The 17094-nt window shown below is 38.0% G+C and overlaps 1 protein-coding gene across 8 annotated transcripts in view; it reads left to right on the forward strand.

Annotated features, from left to right (window-relative positions):
- Positions 1 to 3126: 3126 nt before the first annotated feature.
- The window catches only part of LOC102692850 (bromodomain-containing protein 3), a 29699-nt gene continuing 15731 nt past the window's right edge, over positions 3127 to 17094 (forward strand). For all 8 annotated transcript variants that reach the window (XM_015366927.2, XM_015366928.2, XM_015366931.2 and 5 more), the window contains exons 1-5: positions 3127 to 3235; positions 12438 to 12768; positions 15746 to 15883; positions 16301 to 16445; positions 16779 to 16975. In XM_015366927.2, coding sequence (XP_015222413.1) covers positions 12568 to 12768; positions 15746 to 15883; positions 16301 to 16445; positions 16779 to 16975 — 681 coding nt within the window. In that variant the 5' untranslated portion in view covers positions 3127 to 3235; positions 12438 to 12567. The remainder of the gene's footprint in view (positions 3236 to 12437; positions 12769 to 15745; positions 15884 to 16300; positions 16446 to 16778; positions 16976 to 17094) is intronic.

The following is a 17094-nucleotide window of genomic DNA, read 5'->3' on the forward strand; positions in this document are numbered from 1 at the left end:
CTGACTGGAATTGTCATGGCTGATATGTCTGTGATGACAGAACTCTAGGAACTACAGCCTTGAGTTTCAAAGACTCAACTTCCCTGCCTGTTTCCAGATCCTCAAGTGGAATCATTTTATTTGGCAACGTCATGTTAGGTAGGAGTATTGGGTAGGAATGTAGTATTCTTTAATCTTTCACAGTCTGGGACCACCTGCTCTCTGACAACTTCTCTACATTGGTGCTCTGTTGATCTGGAGCGACTCTGAATGAAGGCCTTACCAGTTTCTCCATCTCATGTTGCTCTTAGTTCCTACAGCTCCTCTGAGTGCACTACATGCAACAAATTCTGGCAGTTTTATCAGATATAGTTTAGCTATAAGGACCTATTAGAGATGTTCTATTTGTTTTACACATTTCAAATAAGACTTAGACTAGTTTTATGTTGACTGTTTAAATGTTCTGAAATATATGTACCATATACAGTTATTAATGACTTAATCTGGACTCCTTTTGAAGGAATCCTTGTCCTTTGGGTGTGTGGTTCTTCGAGTATTGGCTCTATGATAATCTTGACACAGTATTAAATCTTTGTCAAATTAGGTATACATCACTGGCCAATGTTATGACCGTTCGCTTTGTCATCTGAATACCTAAAGCAGCACACATTTTAAATCTAAATTTCTTAACCCAAAACCATTGACCAAGACAAACTAAATATTATTTAGCAAGATTAGATTACACCATAAAGAACAGCTATAAGAAACAATGTTTCTTGCTTGTGCCTCTTTTCCTCTCGTAAAAAAAAATCCAATAGCTTTGCTATTATCTTACCTCCTCTCCCTTTATATACATTGAAGGACCCTGCATGACTCATTATTGACAGTACCTGTACAGACCACTATATTTTGTGGTAGACTGCTGATGACCAATTGAAACTTTATGAGCTGGAAAGTGCTGAAATCATAAACCGCCACTGTTTGAGAACAGACTACATTGGAAAAAACACAGAACACAAGAAATATTTGAATGGAGACAAAGTCATCTTGAATGTTTGTTTGTTGGTTGGTGATTGATATGAGGACCTTGTCCTGCAGATTTTTGAAGAAAGGCACAATCAGTCCTGTTTTGTTTGATATACATAGTTCTCAGTTCTATGTATACCATCCTGTCTCCTCCTCCTATTTATGTTTCCCTGAGGAAGTCAGTAACTTGGACCATTCTGAATACTTCAATCGAATCTGTTCATTATCTTCAAGGCAATGCAAAAACCAAGAAGGGAATCAAATATTATTATAGAAGATGAAGTATGAAGTATTGCTGAATACATGCAGATTGGCCGATGGGACAGGCCCATATTGCAGAGTGTCCAAAACAAAAGGTTTTTGAAGCCAGAACCTTTGCTCTTTCTCAAGCAAAATCTGAATAAGGTCTCTTGTTCAATTATTTACTCTTTACCAAATGGGCTAGACAGACCTCTTGTTTGTAGCCACCCATCCATTTTCTAACCCCTTCATCCAATTCAGGGTCGGGGAAAGCCGATCTCAAACAACCAACGTGCAAGGCAAAGTACACCATAGACTGGTTGCCAGTCCAGACAGCAGGGCCAACTTTATCAGAAGCCAGTTAACCTAGCATGTTTTGGAATAGTGGGAAAAAACCAGAGCACCCAGTGGGAACCTACCCAGAGTAAACATGCGGAAAACATACATTGGTGCTCTGTCGATCTGGAGCAACACTGAATGAAGCACTGCAAAGCAGCAATGCTAGACACGGCACCACCAAGCCACCCTTCATGTTTGTAACCTTTCTTATATTCTTATGATAAAAAATAATTTTAACTGTGAATTTTCAGTAATACGAGCAAGAACACAGAAAAATATTTTAATTTTGTCCCCTGACAGTAAACACTGCACATAGAACCACTATATACTGAGAGGCATTGCAAAATTAAACAAGGGAATATTGGAACATTGGAATATCGTTTTTTTTCAATACACAAACTACTTATACGGGTACAAAAGTACTGGAGTTAATAAGTTTAATGCATCATGGAATGCAAATATGAACACCAGACTCCAATTTTGTGAGCATTCTAAGTATGGTACCATGTAGATTTATTGGCTGTAAAAAGATGTCTCATGCCTCTTCAAGCCCAACTGGTCCAAGAAGCCAATTGGTAATTATTTTTAAATTACCCACTTAAAAGGAGAAATGAAGAACCGAGAATCACATCAAGCAAGATGAAGAACAGGTGGTCACACTGCAAGCAGTCTACCATCTGCTATTTGGAAGCCAATGTCTATTAAGCCAGTTTTTCTGTCAGGCTTCCCATTTGGACTAAAGCTGTTAACCAACAGTTTCACTTAGAGTAATATATATTTTTTGTTTGCTGAACACATGGTATATCAAAAATGTTAACATATTACTGTAACACTTAACAAGCCATTCTGCATCAATGTTTTTGTATAGGAGGTGAAAACTCATTGTTCATTTAAAAATCCTACAGATTCTGTCAATACTTTGATAAACTGAAAACTATGTTCTCACACAAACACGTTTTTCTCGTTCTCCTCCATGCTTTAAAAATCGTTTTATACCTGAAAAGATTAACGTTAAAAGGTAAATTAACATAACAATTACAACATTTTCCACGATTAAAAATATACATCCAGCATCCCATGACTGCAATATTAAATACTTTATCGATTCCACTGTTAGAGTCCAGAAGTGATCTTTCCTGTAGTACTGACAGCTCAGAGAATACGAACTTCGCAATTACACAAAACTAGTTTTGGTAATGACTGAAGGAGAGTAAGGGTGCTCAGCACGAGTTTCAAAATAAACTCGATGTCTTTGAAGGAAGCAACCAGATCGTTTGACTCGAAAATCAATAACACCATCCGATTACAATACAGCGTAATCTGCGTAAAAAAACTATTCAAGCAGAATAAAAAATCTATCTTTCCTTCTTCTCAAACTAGAGTACGACGCTAAGCTTTGTTGAGTGGGCCAAGAAACACCACCGCTAACCAGCCAACTGCATGTTGGAAGCTGTAGTCCTTGATTTTCAAAACATCCCGATTTCAGAGTGAAAGCTGGAGCGGTGAACGACGACTCCCGTGATGCCTTTGTTTTGCGGCGCATGAGCAGGAGACTCGTAGGACCTCATCTATTATGCTGCTTTGCTGAAATAAAAGAAGACCTGGTAGGACGACTGCAAGCAAAACGCTGTTGGAGCTGCTGAGGGGAAAAGTAATAAATTAAAATATTCGTCTTTTTTAGCGTTATTGCTTATTGTAAGATTGAGGGCTTGCGGCACTCTTTGAGCGGAATAACCGATCGAGAAAAATGCATTGAACCTATAAACTGCTACCTTTTTTCCAACAAAGCTGTCTCTGTACATTAGCAGCATTACAACAATGTAACAAAGCCTGGTTTCGCGTAGGGGGTTAATAGATTTTGTGTGAACTTCTGGTCGTGAAAATTGGAACTGTTTGTAAGCAAATGAGATCTTTGTGCAGTGTGATTACTTGCACACCGTCCGGGGTTTAGTGAATGCAGCAGAGCGGTGCAGGGTACGGGGAGAGGGACGGATCGACTGCATTTCACACAGAATCTTTCCCCTGCCCGCCATCTTTTAAAGGAGAATGTGTGGAGGACCTATTTCGGCGAGGATAGGACCGAGCTTGTTCCGTGTGTGTTGTGCAGGACCTTTATGTATTCTTTTTCGCACACGCACGAAGACAAAAACAAATGCAGTCGGAAGCGTATTTGTTATCTTGCTTGACTTTATGCAATTTTATATTTCCGGCTGTTTTCATTTAAACATCCAACCGAAGTCATTTTTAACCGCTTTACTGTGTTTTCCCTCTCTTGTGGTTTATCGAATTGTAGCAGTAGGTAGCTGTCTCTGCTATATTTTCAATTGTTTTTTTTTTACAGTTTGACCGTGCTTGTTTTTTTAAGCACACCACATCTAGCATTCCCAAACATTGAAGTACCGTTCCGCACGTCGCCACGGACTGTGGGATGATTAGACAATTCGTGCAGCTCTGTAACATTACCCGCGAATTATGTCAGTCCAGCCAAATATTAAAAGCGTCTCCAGTTCCGTGAGCATTTTTGCTGCATCTTTTCAATCACTGTTGCCATTTATGATTACAGTGACGCGATTACGTTTACTGTTAATGTGGCATTTAGAAGAAAATGGTACAATAAATCTCACAGTTACCACAACCGATACGCCCATTTTTTGCCAGAAATTGTCCCACACGGTATGCACAGTACACCATTTTCATGTCCCCTGTTTTTAGGTTCTCGAGAAGCCTGAAGTTGCACCCTAGGGTTAGTTCTTGTCATATGCCATTTAACAGTCACTGACAGTATCGAAAAACGCAGGAAATGACTAGGACAGCACCTTAAGTTATTGACTGCATACTGTAAATTCAATATTTGTTTCATTTTTGACAAACAGGAATGTAGGGGGCGGGGAAGAGCTTATGTTTTTTTTTCTCTCTCCCAGTATGAATGTAAAAATTGCATTGAAATATGTATTTTCATTTCGCCACAGATGGTTACATTGTCACGTCAGTTTACACTTTACAGCCATTTCCTTTTAAACACTAGTAAACACAGCAGTAGTTGTGTGTCAAAACTGCTGTTTTGTGGTTCTCTGCCAAGCATTGACTGATGGGTTGTGCCAGACGCTGTCCGTTTAAAGTTATCTAAGGATGTAGTATTACCTCTTTGAGTTTTTGGTCATAATGGGTATATTTCTTGCTTGTATGTTTAATGTATATCTTAGGTGATGCCTATTTACTTCGGGTATTAGGTTCAAAAGCAGTGTTTTGACTTAACCTGTGAAAGAAGTCATCATTTTTTTAAATTCATTACTGCATTTAGGAAGATATAAGGTTGCATAGATTCGTGAAGGTGCTTGAATACATTTGTTACAGAACATCTTTAACATGGCACTAGGTAAAAAAGTTATTTTCAGTCACTTCCTCAAAGCAGGTGATTTTAAGGCGTGTATTAAATAGTGATTTGTTACCTTTAGTAACTGGAAAGTGAAGCGCTTGTCATCGTGTTATCTTATTAATTTCCTGTAATTTGTGAAAACACCACGTTGTGTAATGTAGTAATTGATTTATTTTCTTTAGGTAACATGAATATTGATTCATTATGTTTAGTAAACAATAGTAGCATTAAATTGCATGATACAAATCTACCCATTTTCTAACCGCTTCTCCCAATTCAGGGTTGTGGGGTGCCAGATCCTATCTCGGCAAGCAAAGGGCACAAGACAGGATATACCCTGGAAGGGACACCAGTCCCTCACAGGGTTTAAATGCACATCCTTCACAAATTCAAACTAGGTGAAGTTCAGTATTCCAGAGTACTTATGTGTAAGTGGCGAGGAGTCTGTCTGAGGAACAGCTGGTGTGTTAAAGAATACTGAAGCTGTGTTTTGGATCAAGTTATGCTATAATTATGCAGATTTATCAGAGTATTATCATTTTAAACACTTTATTAAAAGTTGAACCCCCCCCCCCCCCCCCCAACACAACTTTCACTGGCTCTGAAAGCAAGCCTCATAATGTTTTTCATGTATTAGTTAAGTTGTTCATTTTTGGTACCTTACATTCTGTGCAGAAATCTTATTTTTCAGCTGCTTAAGATAGTTTGTGCATGGTATGGTGTGAGGTATGGTGCCTCTTTAGCCATTAAAAGTTTTGTAGAGTCATGGTAAAAGTTAAATCTTCCTTCATTTTATCATCTCCTTTTGTAGCACATATATGAGAGGTTCATGGAAAGATGCATATAGTATATAGTGTGCTGACAACTATTCAAAGAAATGTTTGCTGATTGAAGTCTTCCTTAATTTACTCTATTATTTTAAGGCAGCATTGCAGAGTATTGGTTCAGGTTCTGGACTCAGGACTGGAGGGTCATGGGTTCAAATACCAAGTGCAACTTGCTTTTGTGTCTGTGAGCAAGGTATATCACTCGATTGCCCCAGTAAACACCCTGCTGTATGAAAGAGTCTTTAGTTCAAATGAAAGCGGACTTAACCTGACAAATTAACTGAATGCTCTGTGCGTATAAGTATTTTGTATTGTCAAATAGTCCTGAGTACTAACAAATTATGTAACTAATAGGAATATTGAACAATACCCTACTGCAAAAAAATAATATACTGCATAGTAACAAAATGGTACGTTGTCTGCTGTTTCAAATAGTTTTGTTTCATGTAGAGCAGTCCCTGGTTCATCTTTGATCATACTCAAGGTACTGTTGAGGAGGAAAAACGCACAAGTACCCATTGACCCTTTGTACTCCATCAATATTTCCGTCTGTTTATGCAAAATCCGAGTTCATAATAAAGGCGACATCATGCAGTGATTAAACAGCTGTCATTAGAAGTTGAGCGATTGATCCTTCCGGTAATCCTTTCTCCTCTTTGAAAAGCAAATTAAATTGCTTGGGATTTCCCTGTCTATCTATCAACTAGGCTAATCAATCCAATTTATATTTTTCTGTTTAGTCCCAGATCATACAGTATTTTCAACAGCAGGAGATTAATCTTATCAGTGATTTAAAAGCTATCTTGCCTTAGCAACTAACTGTATGGAAGTTACTTAGCTGAGTCTCTGACTAAGTTTTCCAGTGTTTTATCATTGATCTTTTTTTTGTGTGTTTATTGTGATCTCTTGTGCGTCTCAGCTCCTTCCGATAACTTGGTTATACATTCTGTTCTTTCTTAGAAGGCATCTTTGGACTTTACATTACATGACTGTAATCATTCTTGAGAGATGAAACCTACATTCAGTTTTTTTTGTAAGCGAAAATGAGGTTTTGTGATTGGGCTGTGTAGAATGGTGAGGAGAAAATATTAAGATGTCCTCCAAGTTGACCATAACAATCTTTGGTTCCAGCTGTGATTTGAATAGTCTGTATTAGCAGTATATACACCTCAGTCATTCCACTCTTTTCAGCAAATACTGTTGGACCATTTCTTGACATTTTTTCATAGTTGTTTACAACTTCTGTTAATATATCCCATTTTGTATTGGTAACATATCTCAGTAGCAGCAGCACAAGATGCAGTATACGATATTAAAACATTTGGTTTAAGCACAGATTTTTCCCCAGTACAGATTTTCCCCATGACGTTTGGATCTTCAGAGCCAGAGTTCCCCTCACCCTGCTGTGGGACACTCGACTCTTGTGGCCTGTGGCTTTGAGCATTCACTCTTGAAGCAGATCAGACAACCTCCCTATCTCAACAGTTTCCTGTGAGCCTGTGGTCCACAACTGCGTGCTTTTTGGTTTACCATGAGAGAAAGTGGGTTCTTTTTTGGTGTTTGGTGTTTCAGAAGTTGACTATTTTACGGATATAACACATCATTCCTGTCTGGAACGTACTGATGCTCAAGCTTCAGTAAATACCAAATATGTTTTAGACTTATGAAATTTGCACTTTTTTTTGCAAAGTCTCTTCGGTGTTGGAATCCAAATTCAAAATGTATTTGAATATGTATATTTCCAAATCCTGTCTTGAGATACGTTAGCTTGGCAAAATTTATAACTTTAGGCGGTATACTGTACCCCTTTTTCAAAGGTTTAATGCAGTTGAAACAAGGAACATGTTTATGCTTTTGGGCAAGATTTATTTTGATCATCAATATTTTTAATTTTATGTATTTTAAGGTGTTAGGTTTTAGGAACTCCTGTCTGTGGTCTATAAAATGTTATACTGTATCATAATTTATTTAAAAATGTATGTTTTGCCTTTAAATGTTCCTTTATAACTTAAACTACACAGCATAAGATCTTGAAATACAATATATTATCTATACATTATGCAGTGCATTTTTTATACAGGTGTGTTTTAAATCTGACTATGGTCTAGTTGTAGCAGACTTGATCCAGGAGTGGACATATTGTAGATTCTGTGTGGGAGGTGTTGAATTGCTCTTGATATATTGAGATCTCACACCAGCTTCCACTGTCTTTTTGTTCAACAAAATCTACACCTCATAAAAGCTGCTGTCAAAACTAGCTTCCCAGGGTTCCTGAAAGACTAGCACTGGTTTTTGTGGTTTCTATGTTTCAGATGTATTGTTGTTTTTCATTTTCAATTTGTCAACAACCGAACAACTGAAGCCTTCACCATAGGCCCTAAAGTGTATCACTGCCCCTCCAGGTCAGAACTGAATGCTTTTTTTCAACCCAGTACCAGACAAAGAGAGACCTGGAGTTTGAAGTTACTGATGAATCAATAAGAACTGAGTAGTACATTAATAAGCAAATGAAACCAGTGTTTTTCTTTAACTGCCACAGCTATGAGCATAAGCCCTGCTGTTCCAAAGTCACTTAATATATGGTTCTCATTCATTTAGTAATTGTGACCATTTATCTTTTCTAACAAGGTTTTTTTCCATCTTTTTAGTTAAATAGCTGCCCTTTCATGTGAAGGTGTAGCTGGGTGTCAGTTGTTGCTTTTTCTTTCTGAATCCGTTACTTGGTAATGAGAAGCTTATATCGCTAATGTGTAAAATGAAAGTGTGTTTTTTTATGTATTTGTGTTGCTATTTAGGTATAGGCTCCCTATAAAAAAAGGATTGGAAGTGTTAGCTTAAAAGTTGTGATGTAGGGCCTAGGTCAACATCTGGCTCAAATTGAAAAGTGGTAGAAATAAGCATCAAGTCCACTGAATCTTAAACATAAAACATTAGACATTCAGAACATTTGGGTTTTCCTGTCAAGAGATGTCAAGAGATTTGAAAATCATGATGTATACAAGTAGTTTGTAGCAAGTAGTTTGTGCTACTTTATACTTTCTTTGTCCTCTACCTTTTCTTTTCTATCGTGTAATGTTATGTTTTCCCTGTAGTCAGTACTAAGGCTCCAGGTTTTAGATTTATTTAAAAACAAAGTAAAAATAAGAAGTGTTATGGCTAGAACAGTTTTGAGGTCATAAAGTTTCTTCAGCACAATTGGACTAATAGGAATTTTTCATTCACTGAGTGGCAGATTGTGAATCCCAGAATGTCCACACTAGGCCTATTGACAGGGGTATGGTGCATTTTTCAGTATTAAAATACTTTATCCTTTGAAAGTAGTCAGGGATAGAGATCTGGAATAGAAATAGAATTTATAGAATTAATAGCAATGTATCGCTGGGCAAGACAACAGCATGTAACTGCAAATGCACATTTCTGTGGGTTTTTGTAGTTTTTGTCTGTTATGTAGCACCGGTAAATTGAAGTATTGCACTGTGTTGACAATCCATAACTGGCGTCTGAAGGTGCCACTTACCCTTTTCTGCCGCTGATACGGCTTTGTGATTGGAGTTAACAACTTCTACTGATATGAGCTGCAGGTATTTGTAGTTTTGATTTCGTTATACGCCAGAGGAAATAATGAGTATGAATTCTTGCAGGCACTTCTGATCTACTGTCCCTTGTCAGAAAGCAAGTTTCGGAATAGTGTTCCAAGACACGATTAAACTAGCCACTGCAGATAATTCTGTGTTCATAGAGAAATATGTTGAATAGTTACTGTCAGACTTCAGCTGTAAAAACTGGATGATGAGCAAGTAATGGCTGGAGTGTAGCTAATAGAAGGACAGCAACTCTGTTGATCATGTGCTTTGCTGGAAATATGAAAATAAATAGCATGATAGATTTGAAAGATCCATTAATTAGAAGAATAGAAACCATCTTCCTTAAAGATGGTACTTTTGAAGCATTCTCAATCTCAAATTATTTTGAAACAAAAAGAAATATTCACTTAAAAAGGGTTTGGACGTAGATGGCAAATGTAGTGTTAGAAATTTGTCATTTCGTAAACAGTTGACTTTAAGAATAAAGCTACTAATTTTGTTAGTTATTTTTAATTGCAGTAACTGTGTAGTGTTTTATATGGATATTTGAAATCAATAAAATTCATTAAAATAGGAAATTAAGTAAAAATTCAAATTGAAGTGTCAATACAGTGAAATAACTCAGTGTTGAAAATAATGCTTGTGATTTTTAATGTACATAGTTTTAATTATATTTAGAAATTTCTGTAGAAATCCTACTTTTTTGCAAAAAAAATTAGAATAGAACAGTGATACAAAGCTACAACAGAAAGGAAAGAAGTTATTTTCATCACAGAAGGTATTTTCTATTCTAAATGCATTCTCTTAAGCGAAGGGGTCAGCCTTTATGTACAACCAAGCTTGCCAAGATAATAGAAAAGACTGAATGTTATCTATGTCAATAACAAATGGTAGCTCTAAGAGTGCAAAGGAAAATTGGAACTTGAGCTGCACAGTGCCTGTAGACTGGTGGCAGAGGGTTAATAGCCAAAGTTACATTAAGGCTTTGGTTTTGGGGACATGCAGAATACAGTTTAGTAGTAGCCAGATGTAATCGATGTGATATTTTATAGTCAGTCTTAATGTACTCCTAGGTTTTTATTTTATTTTGGGCTTTTATAGTCTTAGCTAGACTATAAAGGAAAAAGTAATAGGTTTATTCCATGCTGAAAAAAAGAAGAGAGAAAAAACACAACGTTTCAGCCATGGAGCCTTCTTCAGGTGTCATCATAGCTATGATAGTCTTAGCTATGTATAAACACTAAATACATACAGCTTAATAAGTAGGCCAACTTGTAAGATGGGTTATTTTCAGTGTTTGTTTCTTTTAAAAAATAAAACTTTGGGTTTCAAAATGAATCACTTTTTCAAAATTTAATTTTGGCTTGTTTGTACTGCTGACAGTAAATTCAGTAGCTCATCATTACTGACAGCAATGCTGCTTACAATTTATGAGCATAGCTTTGGAAAAAGCAGATTCCTGAGTAGTTGTATATGAAAAATAATATAAGATGTAAGTGGAAGTGTGAAAGTTTGGTGAAAGCGGACTACATGCACATTATCACAACTTGTAAAAAAATGAAAACTAAGATTTCAGAGGTTTTAACATCTTCCCAATTCAGCTGTGCCAATTAAAAAAAAAACTTAAATATTTGTTCCGGTGGAGATTGTATTGCTGTACTGAAAGGTTTGCAACTATTGCTCCAGATAGTACTGCAGAGTGTGCAGTATGGTGGATTTTATTAAAGCTTGTGAGTTTTTAATGGCTGGATTGGCAGCTGGGTAGATGTTACAAGTGAAATTGTAAATCTCTGTCAATAAGACACAATTAAAACAGTTTTTGAGCATGAAAACACTCCAAAGTTTTCTGTTATTGAAGTGGATATATTTTCAGGAAATAACTCCTGATTCACTTATTCTGTTGGATCATTTTTAAAGAAAAAAAGTCACCAAATAAGTTAATATGCCTGCCATGCTAAAGGTGTCTTTGATGTGAACCTAGCATCCGTTCTCAGACTATGATGGGCTTCTTTTAAATTGGTTTTGGTATTTTAAGAAGCCAAGTTTTGGGAAGCATAACTTAAGAGTTCTCAATGAATCCACGGAATAGGTTTTTCTTGGGCCTCTCAAGTTTTTTTTCCAATATATAGTAGCATTACTGTGGATGTTTTATTCAGGGGGGTCTGGTTTCCTCCTCTCTGCCATTTGGAAAAGGGCCTCCCTGACTGAGAGGCTGTTTCTATGAGAACATTCTAGAGCTCCTCTTACCCAAGGGAAAACAAATATAAAACACACTTTCTCTTGTGCTGGCAGCATCACCTACAGAATTGTATGAAAGGTATTTTCTCTGGCCTAGGTGTAAGATGGTAGTTTGTCAATTTTCTTCGCTTTATGAGGAGCTCATTCTAAAAATTGGAAACTATCGATTAAAGAGACCCCCTTCACCCCCTTCTGAGGTGCAGCTACTTTCTCCAATGGGCATTTTTTATCTTCTTTTATGCGTTTATGACTGGGAAGATCTTGAAAAGGGAAACAGCTGATTTCATCCTCTAACTTGCATTTTTATCTCTTAAAAAGTTTAGGAAAAGCTTGGAATGTCTGATTTCTTGTTATTTATATAAAGGCTACCCTTGTTTGTATTCATTATTCTCCTGTAAATATTTGGCCATATTTAACACACTTGTCAGTTGCCATGCTTGGCTTGAGTTTGTTAGCTAACAATTCTCAAACATAATTGCTGAAAATGAGATAACTGGCAAATGTGCAATAATGCATACATTTATGAATTTAAAAATTTGACCACTGATTGAGTATGGAGTTTCAAAAGAACATTTAGAAAAAATATTACGAGCCTTAGGAAAAATATTTGTTGCTCTGAGGCGTTTAACACAATTGTAAAAATTACATGAAGTACATATTTTTTGAAATTTTCTGTGTGGTCAGTTTTCTTGTGATTAGTGAACATTGGCAGGTCATCATGGGAAGAGACAGATTTCAGTTTTCCATGGTCGCGGCTGAACTTCACTCGTGCCCGCTCTTGTATTCTTTTGATTGATTAAGGTGTCCTACCAACTGTTTCTCTTGCAGAGGTCACAAGGTCTGGCTCTGAGATGGGATGCGGGTCCCCTTTGGGGAGTAAAGAGCACAAAGAGGAATACAGAACCCATTGAAGACAGGGGAAGTCACAGACAAAGAGAGTGACAGCAATCCCGAAAGGATGTCAGCAGTCACCTCGGCCATACAGGCTCCGCAGCCTGGTGTCAACCCCCCACCGCCCGAGGTCACCAACCCCAACAAGCCAGGCAGAAAGACCAATCAGCTGCAGTACATGCAGAACGTGGTGGTGAAGACCCTTTGGAAGCATCAGTTCGCCTGGCCTTTTTATCAGCCAGTGGATGCCATCAAACTAAGCCTCCCGGTAAGTAATGTCTGTGTGATAATTCTGCCTTTTGCAAGTCAGATTGGTTTGACATGGAAAAATTGGAACTCTTTGGTGTTTTTAAGCCTAAAATTATTGTAATCATAAGTCTGACATATTTTGCCATAGTAGTTTAATAATTAAAATGCTAGGAAATCTAATGTTTAGTAATTGTCTGATAATACTGTAAATTGCCACTCAGGATTTTTAATTAAGAGATCTTTTTTTAATTTTATATTATATTTCTTAAGCAAGAATAGTTCTCTGTTGTTATCCAGGACAAACCAGTAACATTTTGCAGATTGATAGTAAAGCTGATTTGAATCCAAATGAAAAATCAGAATTAATTAAACAGATAAATTAGAAGTCTGGCATGTGATTTTCTTAATGACTGTTGTCTCAAATGTTTTCAACTTCATAGCAGTTTTGTTGCTATTCTGAGATTTGAACTTGAATGCTAATAACCTCTGCATCATGACTGTTATTACCTATATAATTTGGTCCGACACACTAATAGCATTCTAAATCGTCACAGACAGCATATATCAAAACTCGCTAATGAACCAGTGTTCTTACTCTCAGAAGAATTGATCTGTCATTATTGAATTATAATTATCTCCACTATCATCTATAGTGTCCACCTCTAGTGCTGTAGATCTACAGTGCTGCAGGGTATTCCTGTTATTTTAACTATCTAGGATCTGAAAGCAAGCCAGCCGATCATGTTATTGGTCCATTTAAGAAACCAAGAATGCAGAGCTGTAATCCAGAATCCCCTGTGACACGTGAGGACCAGACAAACAGGAATCATTCACATCTTACCGAACAGATCATGCTCATCAAACAAGCCAGCGAGGGCCAACTTCACACCTCACCATTTACTTAATCAGTTAGCTGCTTTCTTTCCAAGCACTTTAAAAACCAAAGTTTTAATTAAAGACATTGGGGAAAATCAGATGGACTTTGGATCTCACTGACCATCACTGTTGCATCTGTATTGACTCCACCCCAATGACCGCAGGCAAAGCAACATAATGCATTGCCTTTTTATCGCTTTTTAATCGGTCTCGGTCTGTACGTAGTAATCCGTTAGAGTTCAAATCACCTAAAGAAGCATACTACTTCTGCATTTTTGGCTTTTTATCATTTAATTTTTGTTTTGTTCTATTGCCATTTGCATTGCTACTTAGGCGCTGCTAAAAGAACTATCTCAAACACATTCTTTACCATCAACAATAATTACTGGCTTTTATTTTAGCAGGAACTGAACTTCCGAATTAAGAATATAACGTCTCTTTAGGTGAACTGTACTATCCATTTGGTGAACCACAACCTTCAAAATCTTTAAATTTCATAACATTTCAGCATGGTTTGAAGTCCACAAAGTTCACAGATTCTCACAATTTTTAAAAAGTGTTTTTTTGGTCCAGTTTTTTTCGTTACTCACGATTTCCAAGTTTATGATGAGATTTGCTAGTCAATGTGAATGCTAATCCTCCCTTTATTTTAGATGTACATATTATCATTAGCATATTAGCCTGTAGAGATTAAAAGTACCACTTGTTCAGTCTTCTGTATTATCTGTCACTGTCTCAGCTGCTGTACATACAGAAATGAAAACATGTACAAGCAAATTTATACTGATGGAAAAAAGAAACGCAACACCTCCTCCTCCACACTATGGCCCACCTGTCTGCGTGGAACAGGCTGAAGAGTGACTCATCCGTGAAGAGGACCTGATGCCACTGCCGACGAGTCCATCACAGCCTCTGTCTGGCCCAAGCCAGTCAGGTGTGACATGTAGGAGCTGTGAGCAGAGGGCATCTGACAGGTCGTCTTGTTCTAAGGCCAGCAGCATGGAGCCTCACTGTCCTGTCACTGATGTGGGCATTGTGTCTGCTGGCAGTTTCAGCAGCAGTACAGGTGGCAGATCTGAAACTATCTCTCAGATGGACCAGTCTGATGTGCCGGTCCTGCTCTGGTGTGGTCACCCAAGAGCAACTGGATCTTGGGACAGTCATCTGTCCTGCCGGTCTGCTGAAACCTTCTGTGCAGTTGGGACACAGTGGAGCGGCTTACTCCATAGTATCTGGCAATGCTGGCACATGCCATACCTGCCTGCAGCATGCCAATGGCCCTCTCCCTTGCTTCTGGTGACATCTGAGGCACTATGGAATGCCCAGAAAACTGACTAAGTGGGGCCTTTTACTTGCAGTGACCTAAGCTTTGAATTAAGGCCTTTTTAAAGGTGACCTGATCGTTCATTGTTCCACCTGGACCTCATTGGGTAAAAGTGCACCTAACGAGCTTTCGTGTGATTGGCAAGTTGCAATGCTTCACTGCACAAGCTGTATTGCTGGTCAGAGGGCTTTAAACAAATTAACAACTTTTTGTGAAAGTACATAAGCTATAACTGTAGTATTCGCATTCCAGAAAATGTTGTTTCTTTTTTCCATCAGTATATATACGATTCTGTAGACAGGCATAGGGAAAAGCACAGAATACTGTTTCATATGAAGTTAAGCCAAACTGGCAGAAAATAAGAGGTTCTGGTTCTTTCAGAGGAACTTCCTACTGGCATGGTAATATTAGTGCTACCAGGTGGCTATAGATGGCTGAGGAGCACTTGTTTGACTAACTGATACTGCTGCTTGTCAGATGCTTGTAAAATCAGCATGGATAAAGAGCTGGGCTTGTTTTCCCATTGCACTGTTTCCAGTATATTACCACAAAGGGAAGAGATCATCTTCTTGCTCAGTTCACAGTGGAGAACGAACATAAATGCTCTTTAATATAAACGGAATGTGTGTGACTTGATCTTCTGTCACCTACCTCTTGAAATTTTGCTGCGTACTTTTGCAACCATGGTGACACATTAGTTGGTAATGTGCTCGTAGTGTTCGAGGTGTAAAAATATGGTTACACATCTGTTCCATGCATTTTAAAGTAAATTTATATCTTAATTTTTGTCAAACAGGATTATCATAAAATCATCAAGAACCCTATGGACATGGGAACTATTAAAAAGAGACTGGAGAATAACTACTACTGGAGTGCTAGTGAATGTATGCAAGACTTCAATACCATGTTTACTAACTGTTACATTTATAATAAGGTAGGTATGGCATGCATTTTGTAATAGCTTGCAGTATTTTGCCTTAATTGAAATTCTAAATGCTATGGCTTTGTGACTGAAAATTTAAAATGAACCATACCAATGCACCATTTTGTATTGTTGACTCACTTTTATTTCTGTTCCTCAGACTTATTTTGCTTTCATTTTTTTTTGCTTTTGTTCCTTAATTTCATGGTAGGATTTTCTGCTGGCTACTATAGTTATAACCCCTTTCATTTGATGTGGGGAGGGAATTTTCAGTTTACAATGGTGCCTTTAGTATTTCTCTTTACAGTCATTTGTCATTTTTTTTCCTAAGTGTTGCTTTTGTTTTGAGTAAAGGCGGAGTGTTATCTTTAGGTTTTTGGAAAAAGGTATTAACCCCCACCCTCCTTTATCACCTGCTGTCTCCTCTAGCCTACCGATGATATTGTCCTGATGGCTCAGGCGTTGGAGAAAATCTTTCTCCAGAAAGTGGCACAGATGCCGCAGGAGGAGGTGGAGCTGCTCCCACCTGCGCCCAAGGGAAAAGGCCGGAAGCCAGCAGGAGCACCTAGCACTGGTAAGAGCAGCAGATGTCCTGAAGACACCACTCGCCCAGACTGGGGCACATCTGAGAAACACGACATGGTACAGCTTCTGTTTCCAGGGTTATCTTGGCAAAATGTTATCCAGAATTCCATAGGTGACGGCATGTTATTTAAGGACTTTTTTCAAATTGTCAGGTTGTACTTTGCATACTTTGTGTAACTCTTCCTTTTCAATTGACATGTAACATACAAGTTTTTTTATGTTTACCAGCCTACAGTGATGCATTTAGAGTTTGGACATCGGTTTGTTCAAGCTTTTGCTTGCTCGTCCCTCATTGAATTTCTCTTTTGCGGTTGTTTTCTAGGAAGCCAGCAGGTGGCGGCAGTGTCTTCAGTCTCTCCACCTCCATCTTTTCCCAGTACCCCTCCTGCAGTCTCTCAGACACCAGTTATCGCAGCAACTCCAGTGCCAACGATCACCCCCAATGTCACGCCTGTTCAGGCCGCTCCCCCTGCAGCTCCCATGATGCCTGTCGGTCCTCCAGCACAGCCAGTTGTCAAAGTAGGTCCTGTAGTAGGAGCTCAACCAAAAAAAAACAGCTTCCCAACAAGTCACATACCAAATTCAACAGAATGGTACTGTAATTGTACCACACAGTGAAGTCTTTTGAATTGGATTTT

Source organism: Lepisosteus oculatus, chromosome 24 (genome assembly GCF_040954835.1).
Source record: "Lepisosteus oculatus isolate fLepOcu1 chromosome 24, fLepOcu1.hap2, whole genome shotgun sequence".
Classification (NCBI taxonomy): Eukaryota; Metazoa; Chordata; class Actinopteri; order Semionotiformes; family Lepisosteidae; genus Lepisosteus; species Lepisosteus oculatus.